Source organism: Trachypithecus francoisi, unplaced genomic scaffold (assembly GCF_009764315.1).
Source record: "Trachypithecus francoisi isolate TF-2019V2 unplaced genomic scaffold, Tfra_2.0 Lachesis_group14, whole genome shotgun sequence".
Classification (NCBI taxonomy): Eukaryota; Metazoa; Chordata; class Mammalia; order Primates; family Cercopithecidae; genus Trachypithecus; species Trachypithecus francoisi.
Genome location: NW_022681459.1, coordinates 38,829,517 through 38,846,382, shown reverse-complemented (window position 1 = coordinate 38,846,382; position 16,866 = coordinate 38,829,517). Strand labels below are relative to the sequence as shown.

The following is a 16,866-nucleotide window of genomic DNA, read 5'->3' as shown; positions in this document are numbered from 1 at the left end:
GACAATGATTTTTGATATTTTGGGGAAAAAATATCTAGTTTAAAGATAGCTTTCCATCGAGATAAAAATGTATGTGTGAGAGCACCACATTTGTAATGGTGGACCAAAGCCCCCCACATCTTTGTTCCCCACATAGCTCCAGGGACATTCACTTGTAATATACAACCCAGGAGAGAGCACCGTGTCCTATGTGACTGCAATGCAGAGGCAGGTTTCTGCCCACTCCTCCAATGAAGTGAGTGCCAACCCCAACCTCACCTTCACCCATCATTTAGATGATCCCCATACAACCTCAACATAGAAACACATTGATCAAAGAGCCCAACTTTTTCTCTTTGCGGAGACCCCTGTTTGTTTACTTGGCATGTGACATTTTAGACTTTTACCAACAGTTAAAATATACTTTATTAGAAAACTTACACTTCCTAAGAAACTCTGATTCTTTTTTTTTTTTTTTTTTGAGGCGGAGTCTCGCTCTGTCACCCGGACTGGAGTGCAGTGGCCGGATCTCAGCTCACTGCAAGCTCCGCCTCCCGGGTTTACGCCATTCTCCTGCCTCATCAGCCTCCCGAGTAGCTGGGACTACAGGCGCCCGCCACCTGGCCCGTCTAGCTTTTTTTTTTTTTTATTTTTAGTAGAGACGGGGTTTCACCGTGTTAGCCAGGATGGTCTCGATCTCCTGACCTCGTGATTCGCCCGCCTCGGCCTCCCAAAGTGCTGGGATTACAAGCTTGAGCCACCGCGCCCGGCCGAAACTCTGATTCTTATGGTGAAGTTAATACCTAATGCATCTTATAAACATAATAAATGGGAAATTGTTCTGTAAGGAGAAGACTAATCAATGAAATAAAATTGCAAGTATTTGAGAGAAATCTAATAGGTAAAAGATTACAGGGTATCATTGTGAATGCCAGGATTATAGGATATAAAGGAAATGTGGCCGGGCATGGTGGTTCAACCTGTAATCCCAGCACTTTGGGAGGCCGAGGAGGGCGAATCACCTGAGCTCCTAAGGTCAGGAACTCGAGACCAGCCTGGCCAACATGGTGAAACCCTGTCTCTAACAAATATAAAAAAGAATAGCCAGGCATGGTGGCGCATGCCTGTAATCCCAACTGTGCAGGAGGCTAAGGCAGGAGAATCACTTGAACCCAGGAGGCAGAGGTTGCAGTGGGCCAAGATCACACCACTGCACTTCAGCCTGGGTGACGGAGTGAGGCTCAGTCTAAAATAATAATAATAATAATAATAATAAAAATAAAGGAAATGTGAATACCTGGAGTTGATTAAGTTGTGGTCCCTCACCTTCAACACTCAAAAAGCTCAGAGTGGGTAGAAAAGCTTGTTGAGTTATCTTCTGATGTCATTGACAAGATAAATCATGGGCAATAGAAGGAATCTGTGGAAGGAGGTGTTAATAGGCTAGAAGGGAAAGTGTGAAGTAGCCAGCAGAGAGCAGCCTGCTGGCTGACTGCTGGTGTTGGTAGTAGCAGATGGTGTTGATGCCATCTCCCAGGGGAAAGACCCTGGGAAACAGGAAAGCTAAAGGCAGGCTCATCATCCTCATCCTTGACAGGACCGCTGAGGTGAGCACACCAGAGTGTGGGGTTCTCTCCTGGCTCTTCAGATTACATTGCTATTTGACAGCAAGCTGATGTTAGTATGTTCTGTATAAACATATGTTGCACAAAGAATTGCATAAAATCTTCAATAATTTAATGAGGACTTTCTCACTTAAAAAGGTTTTTATGTCTCTTCTGTAGCCCCCATAGGTAGCCGGGGATCCCTCACTGCATTTCAGTCTGACAACTCATCACATGGACAGAGTCCACGTGTGTGACTGTGTGTCTGTGATAATAGGTGGCAAAGCTTCACCGTCTTAGGCCCACCTGCTTCATTGTCTGGTACCTGCCTTTCTAAAATAGGCAAATAAACTCTTACCAATGTGTCATAATTAGGTTCTATTTAAAATCTCTTACCAAAGTTAAGAGCAGCCCACACAACTGGTCCACAAAATGAGAAACCTCCAATTTATATGGACTCTTTTCTCTACCCTACCCAGAGATCCAGCTGGTCACCAGCCATGTGGATTCTCTCTCCAAAATGCTTTTAAATTCAACACTCCTGTTGACTTTCCATTCTCACGTCTTACGTCAAATATTCATGTCACTTATTTAGTTCTCTGGCTCCATGGACAGCTCCTCCAACTCTGCCTCCCTGACTATCTCTGGGCTGCAGATTGGAGATGAGGCTGACTTCTCCTGTCAGTCTCATGATGAAAGCTGCAATCTCACAGTGCTGCAGGCCCATGGGGCAGTGAGAGGAAAACTCCCCAGAGCATCATCACCCTGAGTCTGCCTTCAGCCTCTCCCCACCAGCCTGGTTTTTCTCTCCTGTCTCGTTTGAATGTTTGAATTCAAATTTTCTGTTTATGTGTCTCTCTATTTTCTTTCCAAAACACACAACTTTTTCTTTCTTGTCTTCATGGATGATATTTCTGATCACTGTGAAATTACTTTATGAAGAATATTTAGTTTAAAACATGACTTCTGAACACTATTATTTTAACATTGTGTGCTGGGTCATTCATTGTGTGATGGGGGCTGTTCTGTTCATGGTTGGACATTTATAAGCATTATTAGGACCCACACATCAGATGCCTATAGCACCCTAATTCCTAAATTCTAACTAACAAACAAACAAAGCAGACACTGCCAAATATCCTAGGGAGATAGCACCGCAGAATCACCCTTGTCTGAGAACCACTGTATTGAAAGGACGTGGGCTCACATATTGGGCAGCCTTTTGTGTTGAATCTTCCTTATTCCATTCCACTGAACATAAGGCCACATGCATTACATCTCAATACTTCCAAATTTCCTGTGAAACAAATGTGTTGCCTACAACTCCAAAGGTTATATTGATAGATGAATAATACTCTAAACACCATGAGTTCAGAAAACCTGCTACCCAATAGACAGCATCTCTTGTTGACCAGAGTGTGGAGTAAAACATTTGACCAAACTGCTTGCACAATTGCTAATTCAAAGTTTTACACAAAACACCTAAACACATTCTTCTCTACTTATCCTCTTAGGGGTTACTTCTCAAGCATGGTATACAAAATTATGACAAGGATTTCGCGTGTGTGGAGTTTACATTTTAGAATGGGTAGAAGACAGTAGACAAGAGCAGCCTCAGAACTGAGCAGTCAGTGATGTCCTTTTTCCAGCCATAGCATGGGATGCAAATTTTACCAGCTGCCATTTGTATTCTTGGACTTGCTCCACCCAGTACAGTCCCCATGAACTGCATGTTGATATGTATATTTCAAAGTTAATTAATTAAAACTAAATAAACTTTAAAAACTATTCCTCAGCCACACCAGCTTCATTTCACCTGCCTCCTGGACTCATGCTCTCCAGCCATGGCTCTCATGCTGGAGAGTTCACACACAGGCATCTCCACCATGGCAGAAAGTTTTACTGCAGAGCACGGTCTTTGATCATCTATTTAAGGTTTCCTTAGGCCAGTTTCTTCGTTACCTGTAAAATGGGGATATAGTAACACTCAAGTTCTCTTCACAGTCTGGAACACTCTTCTCTCTGGGAGCATTACCTTGGCCCCTTCTTCCTACGGAACTGAGGAGTGATACTGAAACTAGTATTGGCCAATAAGATGAACAGAAATGAGAGGTGTAATTTCTGAGCAGTAGATGTAAGATTGGCCTGTGCTTTGTCAAGTTCTCCCATCTCTGACATAACACCCACAGTGTTCTCATAGAATCCTTTCAGCCAGCCTGCATCCTGGGATGAAATTAAAGTGAACTGAAGCCACAAGCATTTCAATCAGAGATGGGAATGGCGGAAGAGTGAGAAATACACGTTTGTTGTTGTGAGCCGCCAAGATTTCTGTCAATTTCTCACTGCAGCCAAGCCTAGCCAGTACTGAGAGCTATGGAAATTGTAAGTGAATGTGGGGAGCCGCAATAACAAAAATAATATCTATCTATAAACATATATATAACATACAGTAATTATATTATATACTAATTATATATCAATACATAATAAATATATAATATATAACATATATAAGTATATAATATACAATATGTAATAATTATATAATCTATATTACATATATAATATGTTAATATAAATATACATCCATCATTTGATTGACGCAATACTGTGAACATTTAGTAGACTACGGAGATTGCATGATGTTTCATTTTATTCATTGGCAAATATTTAATTAAGCTGTCACCATAGTAAACATTAAAAAAACAGAATTAACAAAATAATTCTAGTGAGCTGTGGACATACAAGTTAGACAACTGATTAGAAGCATAGGTTAACTCCTGTGCCATTTGTGGCATTTTAACAACTTATTTACTCTAAGTGATGATTTCAGGAATAATTGGTTTTTGTTCTTGCCTTTTATTTATTCAAGCAGAAAAAAGACATAAGAATGATAACCCACATACATGCAGAGTAGTAGAATGGCAAGAGCTAATTATTCTCAAACACAAACTCTTGAAGATAAATGTAAAATATTTGAATTAAGCATTTCACTGTCCAAAAAAGGGTATGCCGGTTTTTTCCCGAGTACTCCAGGGCAGGAAAGTACATTTATCAGTCGCCCTGGTGTCCACTTTCTTAACACATTGTTCATATTGGCATATATTTTTCTTATTACTTTACTTTCTCATCCTATATATTGTGTTTCCTAAATATATTTCAAATTCATTCACAGCCTTGTGATTTCCCACGCAGTTTCTTCCCTTGAGCCCTCATTATGTCCCATGTCCTGCTGGGGTTCCCCCACCCCACCCCTCTCCTCATCTGTAATGTCCCTCACAGTTCCTGCCCTCCTGGGAACTGCTGTGCTCTTTCCTGCTCGGAGCCTGGTTACCTCCTTGTACTAAAATGCCTCTCCTATTTGTCTTGGTGAGCTCCTCTTCCATTCTTTAAAGGCTCCAGAGCCCTAGAGAAGAGCATCGTCTCAAAAACCTTCCCAAGAAGCTGCAAGTAATGAGAGTGTCTAAGGCCACTCTTTCTGCTTTATGGCAATTTTATATTTAACTTGGTATTGAGTCTTGCTGAGTTTTCAGTCCAAAGTCATAATGTGCTCAAATATACAAATTCTAGAGACACAGAGCAGAATGGTGGCTGCCAGGAGCTGAGGGGAGGAGGACACAGGGAGTTGCTGGTCAACAAGTGTAAAGTTTTAGTTATGCAAGAATATGTTATAAAGATGTGCTGTGCAATACTTATCTAAATATTAATTATTAATAAAATAAAAAATTCAAAATTATTAACATACATTTCCCCCTGAGTTTACTGGACAGACACCTTTATATTTGTCTCTGCTAAATAGACTAATGTGTAAGGATTTGGCACAAAATTTGTAAACTACAAACCCAGCCAAAAACAAAATATTATTTATTTGTATAGTCTTTCAATAAATAAAATTAATTTAATATTGCTAGTTTAATAAAATAGCTGTGTCTTCTAAGTTATAAACAAATTTCCCATAATTTTCACTTTAAGGATCTTACTTAGGTAAACATCTGCATACACCAACTACTACTATTACTAAGAAAAAATGATTTAGAGAAATAAAACTATTTTCCTTGTGTCTCAGTTTTCATAATCTAAATAAACTTTTAAGTATATAAATTGGATCAATATAAATGAAGTCAACACTTCTATCTAAATTTTTTGTATAATTTTAAATCTTAAAAAATAAATTAAATAATAGGTCCTCATTAAAAGTATAGGTCATTTAAAATAAAAATGTATATTTTGAATATAGTTATAGAAATATCAAAATAGTTCTCATCTATAAAATATGAATTTATAAGAGGCAATGCAATCTTACATCCTAGGTTTTGGGCAAAAATTATTGTTAAAAAGAATTAAACATTCTAATTAATATATAATTCAAAATATAAAATAAAACAAAAATAAAAATACTAAATATATGTTTTTAAGTTAAAAAAGCAAAGTCATAAAACATGCTTTATAAAAATAATTTTGCCAAGTTAAGATGTAATATAATGGTTACTTATAAAGCAATATAAAATAAATTAGAGAGATATCAATTATTATAAATATAGATATCTTTTTGCAAAAAACATTAGAACATAATTTTATATTGAACAATCTTAATAATTTTTGTCCTAAAATAAGATGATTTACTATTTTAAAAAGACAAATCAAAATGTCCCAACATATCTTAGTCTATGTAAATTATAATAAAATTCATTTGGGAATTAGTTAATAAAATTAAGTATAATTAACAGGGCTATAATTTAAAAAATTATAGCAATCTTCCTAAGTATTAAACTTTAATATTGAAAATGCACTAATACAAAACTGAATATGTTGATTTTCTATGTCCACAGTTTTCTTAATATTAATTTACTCTAAATAAAACGTTTAAACATTGATTTTTAATGTTTACATCTATTTCACTTTAAAACTTCTCAAAATTACACTTCAAAAGTTCAAATTTTGTTAATGTTTTTACACATGATTTACAGATTTTTATTGTCATACCTCTTTTTTTTTTTTTTTTTTTTGAGACGGAGTCTTGCTCTGCCGCCCAGGCTGGAGTGCAGTGGCCGGATCTCAGCTCACTGCAAGCTCCGCCTCCTGGGTTTACGCCATTCTCCTGCCTCAGCCTCCCAAGCAGCTGGGACTACAGGCGCCTGCCATGTCGCCCGGCTAGTTTTTTTTGTATTTTTTAGTAGAGACGGGGTTTCACCATGTTAGCCAGGATGGTCTCGATCTCCTGACCTCGTGATCCACCGTCTCGGCCTCCCAAAGTGCTGGGATTACAGGCTTGAGCCACCGCGCCCGGCCTGTCATACCTCTTAAAAAGTTGTAATTTTTTACTTCACTGAGACAATAACTCTTTTCTTTAACCTTTTCTTTTTATTATTATACTTTAAGTTCTAGGGTACATGTGCACAACGTGCAGGTTTGTTACATAGGTATACATGCGCCATGTTGGTTTGCTGCACCCATCAACTCCTCATTTATATTAGGTACTTCTCCTAATGCTATCCCTCCCCCAGCCCCCTACACCCTGACAGGCCCTGGTGTGTGATGTTCCCTGCCCTGTGTACATGTGTTCTCATTGTTCAACTCCCACCTATGAGTGAGAACATGCAGTATTTGGTTTTCTGTCCTTGTGATAGTTTGCTTAGAATGATGGTCTCCAGCTTCATCCATGTCCCTGCAAAGGACATGAATTCATCTTTTTATATGTCTACATGGTATTCCATGGTGCATATGTGCCACATTTTCTTAATCCAGTCTATCATTGATAGACTTTTGGGTTGGTTCCAAGTCTTTGCTATTGCGAATAGTGCCTCAATAAACATACATGTGCACATGTCTTTATAGTAGCATGATTTATAATCCTTTGGGTATATACCCAGTAATGAGATTGCTGGTCAAATGGTATTTCTAGTTCTAGATCCTTGAGGAGTCGCCACACTGTCTTCCACAAAGGTTGAACTAATTTACCCTCCCACTAACAGTGTAAAAGTCCTATTTCTCCACATCCTCTCCAGCATCTGTTGCTTCCTGACTTTTTAATGATCGCCATTCTAACTGGCGTGAGACGGTATCTCATCATGGTTTTTATTTGTATTTCTCGGATGACCAGTGATGATGAGCATTTTTTCATGTCTGCATAAATGTCTTATTTTGAGAACTGTTTGTTCATATCCTTTGCCCACTTTTTGATGGGGTTGTTCGTTTTCTTCTTGTACATTTAAGTTCTTTGTAGATGCTGGATATTAACCTTTGTCAGATGGGTAGATTGCAAAGATGCCATTCCTTTCTGTTTGTTAGTTTTCCTTCTAACAGCCAGACCCCTCAGCTGCAGGTCTGTTGGAGTTTGCTGGAGGTCCACTCCAGACGCTCTTTGCCTGGGTATCACTAGTGGAGGCTGCAGAACAGCAAATATTGCTGCCTGATCCTTCCTCTGGAAGCTTCGTCCCAGAGGGGCACCCGCCTGTCGGCCCCTACTAGGAGGTGTTTCCCAGTCAGGCTACATGGGGGTCAGGGACCCGCTTGAGGAGGCAGGCTGTCCATTCTCGGAGCTTGAACACTGTGCTGAGAGAACCACTGCTCTCTTCATAGCTGTCAGACAGGGACATTTAAGTCTGCAGAAGCTGTCTGCTGCCTGTTTTTCTACTGTGCCCTGCCCCCAGAGGTGGAATCTATAGAGGCAATAGGCTTTGCTGAGCTGTGGTGGGCTGTGCCCAGTTCGTGCCTTCTCAGCCTCTTTGTTTACACTGTGAGCCACTCAAACCTCAGCAATGGCAGATGCCCCTCCCCCTGTCAAGCTTCAGTGTCACATGTCGATCTCAGACTGCTGTGCTGGCAGTGAGCAAGGCTCTGTGGGTGTGGGACCTGCTGAGCCAGGCAACGGGAGGGTATCTCCTGGTCTGCTGATTGCTAAGACTGTGAGAAAAGTGCAGTATTTGGTCAGGAGTGCACCATTTCTTCAGGTACAGTCTGTCAGGCTTCCCTTGGCTAGGAAAGGGAAATCCCCTGACCCCTTGCATTACCCGGTGAGGTGATTCCCCTCCCTGCTAGCTCTTTGGGCTGCACCCACTGTCCAATAAGTCCCAATGAGATGAACCAGGTACCTCAGTTGGATATGCAGAAATCACCTATCTTCTGCATCGATCTTGCTGGGAGCTGCAGACCAGAGCTTTTCCTATTTGGCCATCCTGGAAGAGACCTTCCCTATGTATTCCAAGCCTTCTGAATTCTCCCATCAATGCAGCCTCCTCATATTGGATGGACTTTATATTTTTGCTTTTCTAGAAATTCAGAAATCCTCAGTGGAAAGGCTGTTTATTAATATGAGTTATCTCCAGACAGGGCAAAGATGTGGTCCATGGATGCTGTGGATTGGCCATGACCAGGCTCTCAGGTGACTCCACTCATGTGATTTTCACAGAAATACTGCTGTCTGGCCAGTGAGCAGCACAGGGCACTGTGGGTCAGACTCAGTGTCCGCGTGGTGGAAACCCAAAACTTGCAACCTCCCAAACTCCCCAGGGCTGGGAAGATGGTGTCTGCGCTCATTGACACAGATTTAGCAGCTGGATATGGTCCCACCTTCTTCCATGTCCTGCCTGCCAGCCTCCCCCTCCAACAGCTCCCAGGTACCAACAGCTGGGATATCAGTATCCCAGATACTGATAAATCCATGGGGAGAGTTGGGGGCAGGCAGTGGGAGCAACATATTTGCATCCATAACCCCTCCTCTGTGAAGTCACTGAAGGGGATAAGAGAGGCCTGGAGAAGCCACTCCAGCTCTGGACGTCAGGAGGGCTGCTTCCACCATGGCCTGGGCACCTGTTCTCCTGCTGATATTCTATCATTTCTCAGGTAGGGACAGGTCTCGTGTCCCGGGGAAGCCCCCTAGCCTGAGTTCTTGCCCTGTGTTTCACTCTCACCCTTTGTTCTGATTCCTCACCCACGATCGTCTTTGCTTGCAGGTTCCCTCTCTCAGCCTTTGCTTATTCAGCTGCCCTCCCTCTCTGCACATCTGAGAAATGTTATAAGACTTCCCTGTACCCCGAGCCGTGGCTGCATTGTTGGTGGCTGTCACATATTCTTGTACCAGCAGAAGTCACGGAGCCTTCCCCAGTATCTCCTGAAATACTACTCAGACTCAAGTAAACAGCAGGAATCTGGGGTCCCCAGTCACTTCTGTGAAAGATTCCTCGGGCAACATGCAGGGATTCTGCACATTTCTGAGCTCCAGCCTGAGAACAAGTCCGACTATTACTATTTTACATATCACAGCAACAGTGGCACTTTAACAGTGCTCCAGACTTATGAGGAAATGAGATTAGAACCTCTCCTGCATTCTCTCTGCCTTGTGCAGGCAACAATACACTGTCTGGGACCAAGTGTGGCTCATCAGTAGCAACTTTGTTGTTTGTATTTTTCATTCTTCAGCACAGGGTGGAGCCTTTCTACTGGCCTCCATTAATAGTGAGAGTCAAACAAGACAGTCTGTGGGTGACTCCAAAGTCCAACTCAGGGTCTCCTCATGTTAGCTAGCTTGGACTACTCTTTGGCTCCTCCCCAGAGATCTCAGCTTCTCTTGAATTCTCCAGGTGCCACAAGCACTGATTTCAGTCTTGGCCTTGTACTTTCCCTGAGCAGCTTCTGACTCTCCTCTCATTACATCTCCATTTATGACCTGTCACCCACTCAATGTATTAAAAAACAGAGCATTTTGCAAGGTACTTATACTGGACTTTAACCCCAAATCCACCCAGCTTCCCTAGCTCATCCCAGATCTGCTTCTCATGAGGCTGTTGAGAGTACAAGGGCTGTGACCCTTGCTGAGTCCATTCTTGAAAATGCCCCCCAATAAAGCCTGATTAGTGCCAACGCCACAGGACATTGTTCTGTTTCCTTTGCAGGTGGTGCCAGTGAGGAAAGTTCTTCCTCATGAATATGAGTATTTTGGAGCATGAAACAGCTGAGCCAATCTGGGGAGGGCAGGCAACCCCTTGTGATGGTGGCCAGTTTGCTTGATTGGGATTGTCACCGACCATGTGACAATGGGATTATGTTGCATATCACAGATGCCCTGGACCCTCAAGTGTGCTGGGGAACTCTGGTTAAAGAATAGAATTGATCTCTTTGTTCATATTCACTATGCTGGATGCCCTGTTGAGCCCCCTGCAGGATGCTAAACCTCTGACTGCGGCAGCCTTCCCCTTTGATCTGAAGCTGTTATCATACACTGTTCTGCTCAGGGGATTTGTGTGGGGTGTTACTCTTACATAGCATCACAAGAAGGGGATTCTCTGGAGACTAAATGCAAACTGGAACATCTCCTGGAGGCTGTCCCCTTGATTGTTTGGGAAATATGAAGAGACTAAGGGTGCTCTGTGTTTAAAATAAAACCTCAGAGAGTAGAGTCTGAGTGTAAACCCTTCAATTCCATTTACTCTATAAATTTATATAGTATCAAAACATAGCTATGTCATGTATTTACACATGTGCACACAAATCTATTGATACATGTTTGTAAGTTCACACATATGCATTATGTTATACATATATGCATTTATACATCATCTGAAGTTATTGTAATCGTAGTTTTACATACTCAATTTTCCTTTGTGTTTATCCACATTTCCCCCCTTTCTTTAACACTTATTTCTTGCAATTTTTGGTGCCTGCTTACTGAGATTTTACTAAAAAAGAGCTTCAGAAGTTCATTTAGATTAGGTCTTCTTGTGGCAAATTCTGTTGTTTTTTGTCTGGAAAAATGGCATTTTTCTCTTTTTTTATTTTTAAAACTTATCTTGAAGCATAATATGTAAAGTGAAATTTGCAGATCTTAATTGTAGAGTTCAGCGTGCTTTTTATGAACACATATGCTCATGTGTCCAATGCATACTCACAACATGTCCATTACTGCAGAATTAAAACATTTTGTTCTAGTCAATGAAATTATTCCATTACAGTTGCCACATAGAATGTGTACATGAGACACGCTTCCCCTGGGGACTTCTTATAAAGTGCGGTGAATTGTGTATTTTTTTTTCCCGCTGAGGAGGCCAATATGGAAAGCTAAAGACTGAGATGATGTAGAAAACTGCCCTGAGAAGGAACCTCACTCTGCCCTGAGGTAGGGAGCCAGCACTGGTCAAGGCCCCGGTGGAGGATGGCACCTCTGTTTGGTTCACCTGGCCTCTGGTCACAGGCATGATGGACCTGGGCCTGGGCAGCAGGGGGCGCTGTGGGGCTGGCACTTAGCGTCTGTGGGGCTCTCAGCTGGGAAATCACATACCTGGCGCTGGCCTCTGCCTAGGGCTCACTGGAGCCAGCAGCTGGGTCCTCTCTGGGCCCTTTGGGAGTCTCAGTCCAGGTACATCCCAGGCCTACTCTTCCCAGAAATGACCCAACCACTGGGACTGCACACTGGCCCAGGGAGGGTCACGGTAGGGCAGGGGAAGAGGAACACATTTGCATGAATGGCCCGTCTCTCTCCTCTGAGGCTACAGGGTGAACGCGAGAGACCTGCAGCGTGGCTTCCTCTGCAGAGATCCGGGGAGTCTGTACCATGGCCTTGACCCCACTCCTCCTCCTCATTCTTGTCCTGCACCAGGCCAGGACGGCACAAAGCATCCTGATCCCCCAGCTCACTGATGCCACGTCCCAACTCATGCCAGAGCTGTCCTTTCCTGTTCTCCTTTTTTTCAGTGTATAATGGCTGTCTGGGTTTTCAGGATCCCTCTGGCAGCCTGTGCCCACTCAGTCGACCTCTGCGACTGCCTCCCTGGGAGCCCTGGCCAAGCTCACCCACACTCAGCAATCAGCATAGCAGCTACGCCATTGATGCTTTCGGCAGCAGCCAGGGAAGGCCCTCAGTACATGATGCAGCTTTAGAGTGATGGAAGGCACACCAAGGGGGCTGGGATTCCCAGTCACTAATTCTCAGTCTCCAGGACTGGAGCTGACCACTATAGTGTCATTTCTACAATCCCGTCTGAGGATGAAGCTGGCTATATCTGTGGTACAGATTGTAGCATTGGTGTGCCATTTGGGTAAAGCACAGATGAATGAGGAAGTGGGGCAGAAACTGTTTTTCTACTCCGCTACCAAGGTTGAAAAATGGCTCTCAGAAATAGTGTCTGCTGGCCTGCATACTCAAATATGTTGTGTGTGTGTGTGTGTGTGTGTGTGTGTGTGGGCTTTAATTCTACAAGTAGAGAGTCAGATATTTTCTGATTCCTGCTTCAAGTTCCCTTGGAAACAGCTTTCCAGGCCAGGCCTCTAGGGAGTGCACACTGATCTGTAATTATTGTGCAAATATTACAATAGAACCTGTCTCCCCCTACTGGTCTGGTGTGTTGTGGCTGTATAGGGAGATGCAAAGAATTTCTCCTTTTCATATTCAGACGCTGGGACTCAGCTGCATACCTCAGTCCTGCCTTATTGAGATCATTTAAATGATCACTCTTAGAAGATAACTTCTGACTTAAATGAATTTAAGATTTCTATCAACATGCTAGAAAGCATACTCCAGATAAATAAAAATAGAGAGAATGAAGATTTATAGAGATTGAGATGAAAGATTTTAAACCCTTTGGGAGTTTCTGAAGGTATTCTCAGGTGTTCAGTGTCTGGGTTTTGGGATTAAGGGATAAGGAGGAGAACTTATTTCCAAAACACTGAAGATGACAACAGATAAGCAGAAAGCTACCAAAGAAGGAGGAATAGAAATATCCACGAATATCATCCTGGTATCCTTGATCTGGAATGAGAGGATTTTATTTATTATTTATTTATTTATTATTTCAAAATAAGTACATCCCGTGGAGTCCTTGGCAAAAGCTGCAGCATGTATTGCTTCGGGAAATATCTGTCCAGTAATTAGGTAACAACGAATGTAATTGAGCAGAGACTTCATTAACTTCACATGCAGGGAATGCAGACTTGCAGAATCCTCCGGAAAAACCACGAAACAACACATCATCAACAATAACAACTCTAGCAACAACAGCAACAACAGCAACCAAAATTCTTTACAAAAACTTCTGATTTCCGGAACTGTCACATTATATTATTTAAAATTTCCATTTGTTAAAGTAAAATAATGAGATAGGTCCAAGACACAGGAACACATTGCCATATATAAGGGAAAATAACAAAGAAAAAAAATTTTAAAAAGAAAAAAAGATTAAAAGTTGACAAAAACTATTTTCAAAGAGACAGAAACACTAGTCTTATTAGACCAATACTTCAACTCCATTAGTTCTCCATTTGCTCAAAGAAATTTTAAAAATGTAAAAATGTTCAAAAAGCATGAAAAGAATGTATCTCCAAATAAAGAATATTAATAAAAAGATATAAAAGAGTCATTGAAATAAACATAGATTGATATTATCCTATTCTAGGAATAGAATGTACTAAGGGTGGAAAAAGTACACAGAACCTAAAGACCCCCTTGACACCATCAAGTGTACCAATAAACACATAATGAAAGACCGAGAAGGGTAAGAGTAAGGAAAAGAAACAGAATAATGTAATTGAAAAATGGTAACCAAAACTTTCCCAAATTTGACAAAAAGAAATATACTCAATCTCTAAATTAATCAGAACTCATAAAACTTATGGAAAACATCATAGCAGGATACAGTTACTAAGTTCTAAAAAGTCAAACAGACAAAGGCAGTTGCATCAAAAGTGTATCAATTTCTGTTTCTTGCCATGATGCAATAAATGGAGTTCTTACACCATAAACAAAAACTTTAAGACATAATTAAGTGCATGTAATGACGATTTCCAGACAGTGAATATTGGCCAACAGGGATAACCTGATTATGTAACCTTAGAGAAAGGAACCTAACACACAAATGAGCACTACAGTGGACACAGATTTCTTTCTTTCTTTCCCTTTCTTTCTTTCTTTCTTTCTTTCTTTCTCTCTCTCTTTCTTTCTTCTCTTCCTTCCTTCCTTCCTTCCTTCCTTTCTCTTTCTTCCTTCCTTCCTTCCTTCCTTCCTTCCTTCCTTCCTTCCTTCCTTCCTTCCTTCCTTTCTTTCTTTTCTTTTCTTTTCTTTTCTTTTCTTTTCTTTTCTTTTCTTTTCTTTTCTTTTCTTTCTTCTTTCTTTCTTTCTTTCTTTCTTTCTTTCTTTCTTTCTTTCTTTTTCGAGACAGAGTCCTGCTCTGTTGCCCAGGCTGGAGTGCAGTGATGTGATCTCTGCTCACTGCAAACTCCACCTCCCAGGTTCAAGCAGTTCTCCTGCCTCAGCCTCCCGAGTAGCTGAGATTACAGGCACTCACCACCACGCCCAGCTAATTTTTTTGTCCTTTTATTTTTTTTTATTTTTTTTTTAACAGGCTTAATTCACTTTATTTTTCTTGTATAAAAAGCCTATGTTGTAGCCACAGCTGGAGCCTGGGTCCGCTGCACGGAGACTCTGGTGTGGGTCTTGACAAGGTGGTCAGTGAATTCCTGATAGGGAGACTTGGTAAACACAGTCTCCTTCCAGAGGTCAGGGGTCAGGTAGCTGTAGGTCTTAGAGATGGCATCAAAGGTGGCCTTGGCGAAGTTGCCCAGGGTGGCAGTGCAGCCCCGGGCTGAGGTGTAGCAGTCATCAATACCAGCCATCATGAGCAGCTTCTTGGGCACAGGCGCTGAGACGATGCCAGTGCCCCTGGGTGCAGGGATGAGGCGCACCAGCACAGAGCCGCAGCGGCCTGTCACCTTGCAAGGGACGGTGTGGGGCTTGCCGATCTTGTTCCCCCAGTAGCCTCTGCGCACCGGGACAATGGAGAGTTTGGCCAGGATGATGGCCCCACGGATGGCGGTGGCCACCTCCTTGGAGCACTTAACACCCAGGCCGACGTGGCCATTGTAGTCCCCGATAGCAACAAACGCCTTGAACCTGGTGCGCTGGCCAGCAGGGGTCTGCTTCTGCACCGGCATAATCTTCAAAACCTCGTCTTTGAGAGAGGCCCCCAAGAAAAAGTCAATGATCTCAGATTCCTTAATGGGCAGAGAGAAGAGGTAGGTCTCCTCCAGGGACTTGATCTTCATGTCCTTGACCAAGCGGCCCAGCTTGGTGACGGGCATCCACTCCTTATCCTCGGCCTTGCCTCCGCGAGCTCCGCGGCCTCGGCCCCGACCCAGTCCACGGCCGCGACCCCGGCCCCGGATGCCACTGCCGAAACCTCCGCGGAAGCCACCGCGGTTCCCCATCCCAGGGCCACCAGGGCCTCCGGGCCCCCCCGCTGCACCGGCGTCATCCGCCATTTGGTGTTTTCTCGGAGAAGACTGTCCTTTTAATAGATACTGGGTTTTGCCATGTTGGTCAGGCTGGTCTTAAACTCCTGACCTCAGGTGATCTGCCTGTGTCGGCCTCCCAAAGTGCTGGGATTATAGGTGTGAGCCACTGCGCCCGGATGGCACAGATTTCTTTTTGGAGATAATTTTTGGCCCAGAAGGAGGCAGTGACCAAGAAAATCATGAGCTTTTTACACAGCTCAGAACACAGAGATGAGAAGTCAGAAAAACACAGATGGCTGAGACTCTCAGAGCAAGACATTGAAAAGCAGGCGGCTACGCAGAGCAAGGTCCCTGCGCTCTGCATGAGGCCCCTTTGGATTTGGTTGAGCAAAACATGGCACCTTGCAAGGGGCTCTAATTTGATGAATAGACCTTCCCCTACTGGGAACTAAGATTCACATATTTTTTCTCTCCTGTTTTTTCACCACTGTATCTACAAACCCCAGGACTCAGCCTAGCACGAAGAGCCAAGTAATACCATGTTTGTTGAATGCATATGTGAATTCACCTAAATAGAATTCTCAGTAAGAGAAAAAGATCTGAGGAAAATAAAGTGATTTTTACTGCTTTATGTGTATTTTGAGTTTGGGTTGTGAATTGATTCAAGAGGAGATATTAAATTAGAATGTTGACCTCCATGTTTAGAGAACAGGAGAGGAATATGAACTTGAGTGCTGGGAAAGGTGACCAGCAGGATGAACTGGGTCCCATGGGTTTATGCAGAGAACATGGAAAAGGATGAGCCTCCAGTTACTAAGTAGTTGAACAAGAGACATTTCAGGTAAACATTTATTTTATAATCTCCTGTTGGAACAGGCGATAACTGTAGATGTGACTGTTATTCACTGACTCTCCAAAAATATTATTGATTCAAGGCAAGAAAGATTGGAGAATTGTTTTATCTTTTCATAAACATGATATATTCTTGCTAAAGCAGATACCATATTCATCTCCAAGCTGGAAGGGTTATCTCATCTCCCCAAACATGCACCCCTTATAATATATT

At 42.4% G+C, this 16,866-nt stretch overlaps 1 protein-coding gene and 1 gene segment (V, D, J or C); one reads left to right on the top strand and one right to left on the bottom strand.

Moving 5' to 3' along the window:
* Window positions 1-9,358: 9,358 nt before the first annotated feature.
* On the top strand, window positions 9,359-12,460 carry LOC117096519. The segment is given in 3 exon segments: window positions 9,359-9,425; window positions 9,536-9,850; window positions 12,270-12,460. Coding segments are annotated over 3 exon segments (552 nt in total).
* Window positions 12,461-14,896: 2,436 nt separating this feature from the next.
* LOC117096633 (40S ribosomal protein S2-like) lies at window positions 14,897-15,866 on the bottom strand. Its single transcript, XM_033234093.1, has one exon. The coding sequence runs from the start codon at window positions 15,825-15,827 to the stop codon at window positions 14,946-14,948; it is 882 nt and encodes a 293-aa protein (XP_033089984.1). The 5' UTR covers window positions 15,828-15,866; the 3' UTR covers window positions 14,897-14,945.
* Window positions 15,867-16,866: the final 1,000 nt, after the last annotated feature.

Bases quoted from the DNA above. Each gene is read 5' to 3' on its own strand.
- LOC117096633 (XM_033234093.1), bottom strand. From the start codon at position 15,827: ATGGCGGATGACGCCGGTGCAGCGGGGGGGCCCGGAGGCCCTGGTGGC.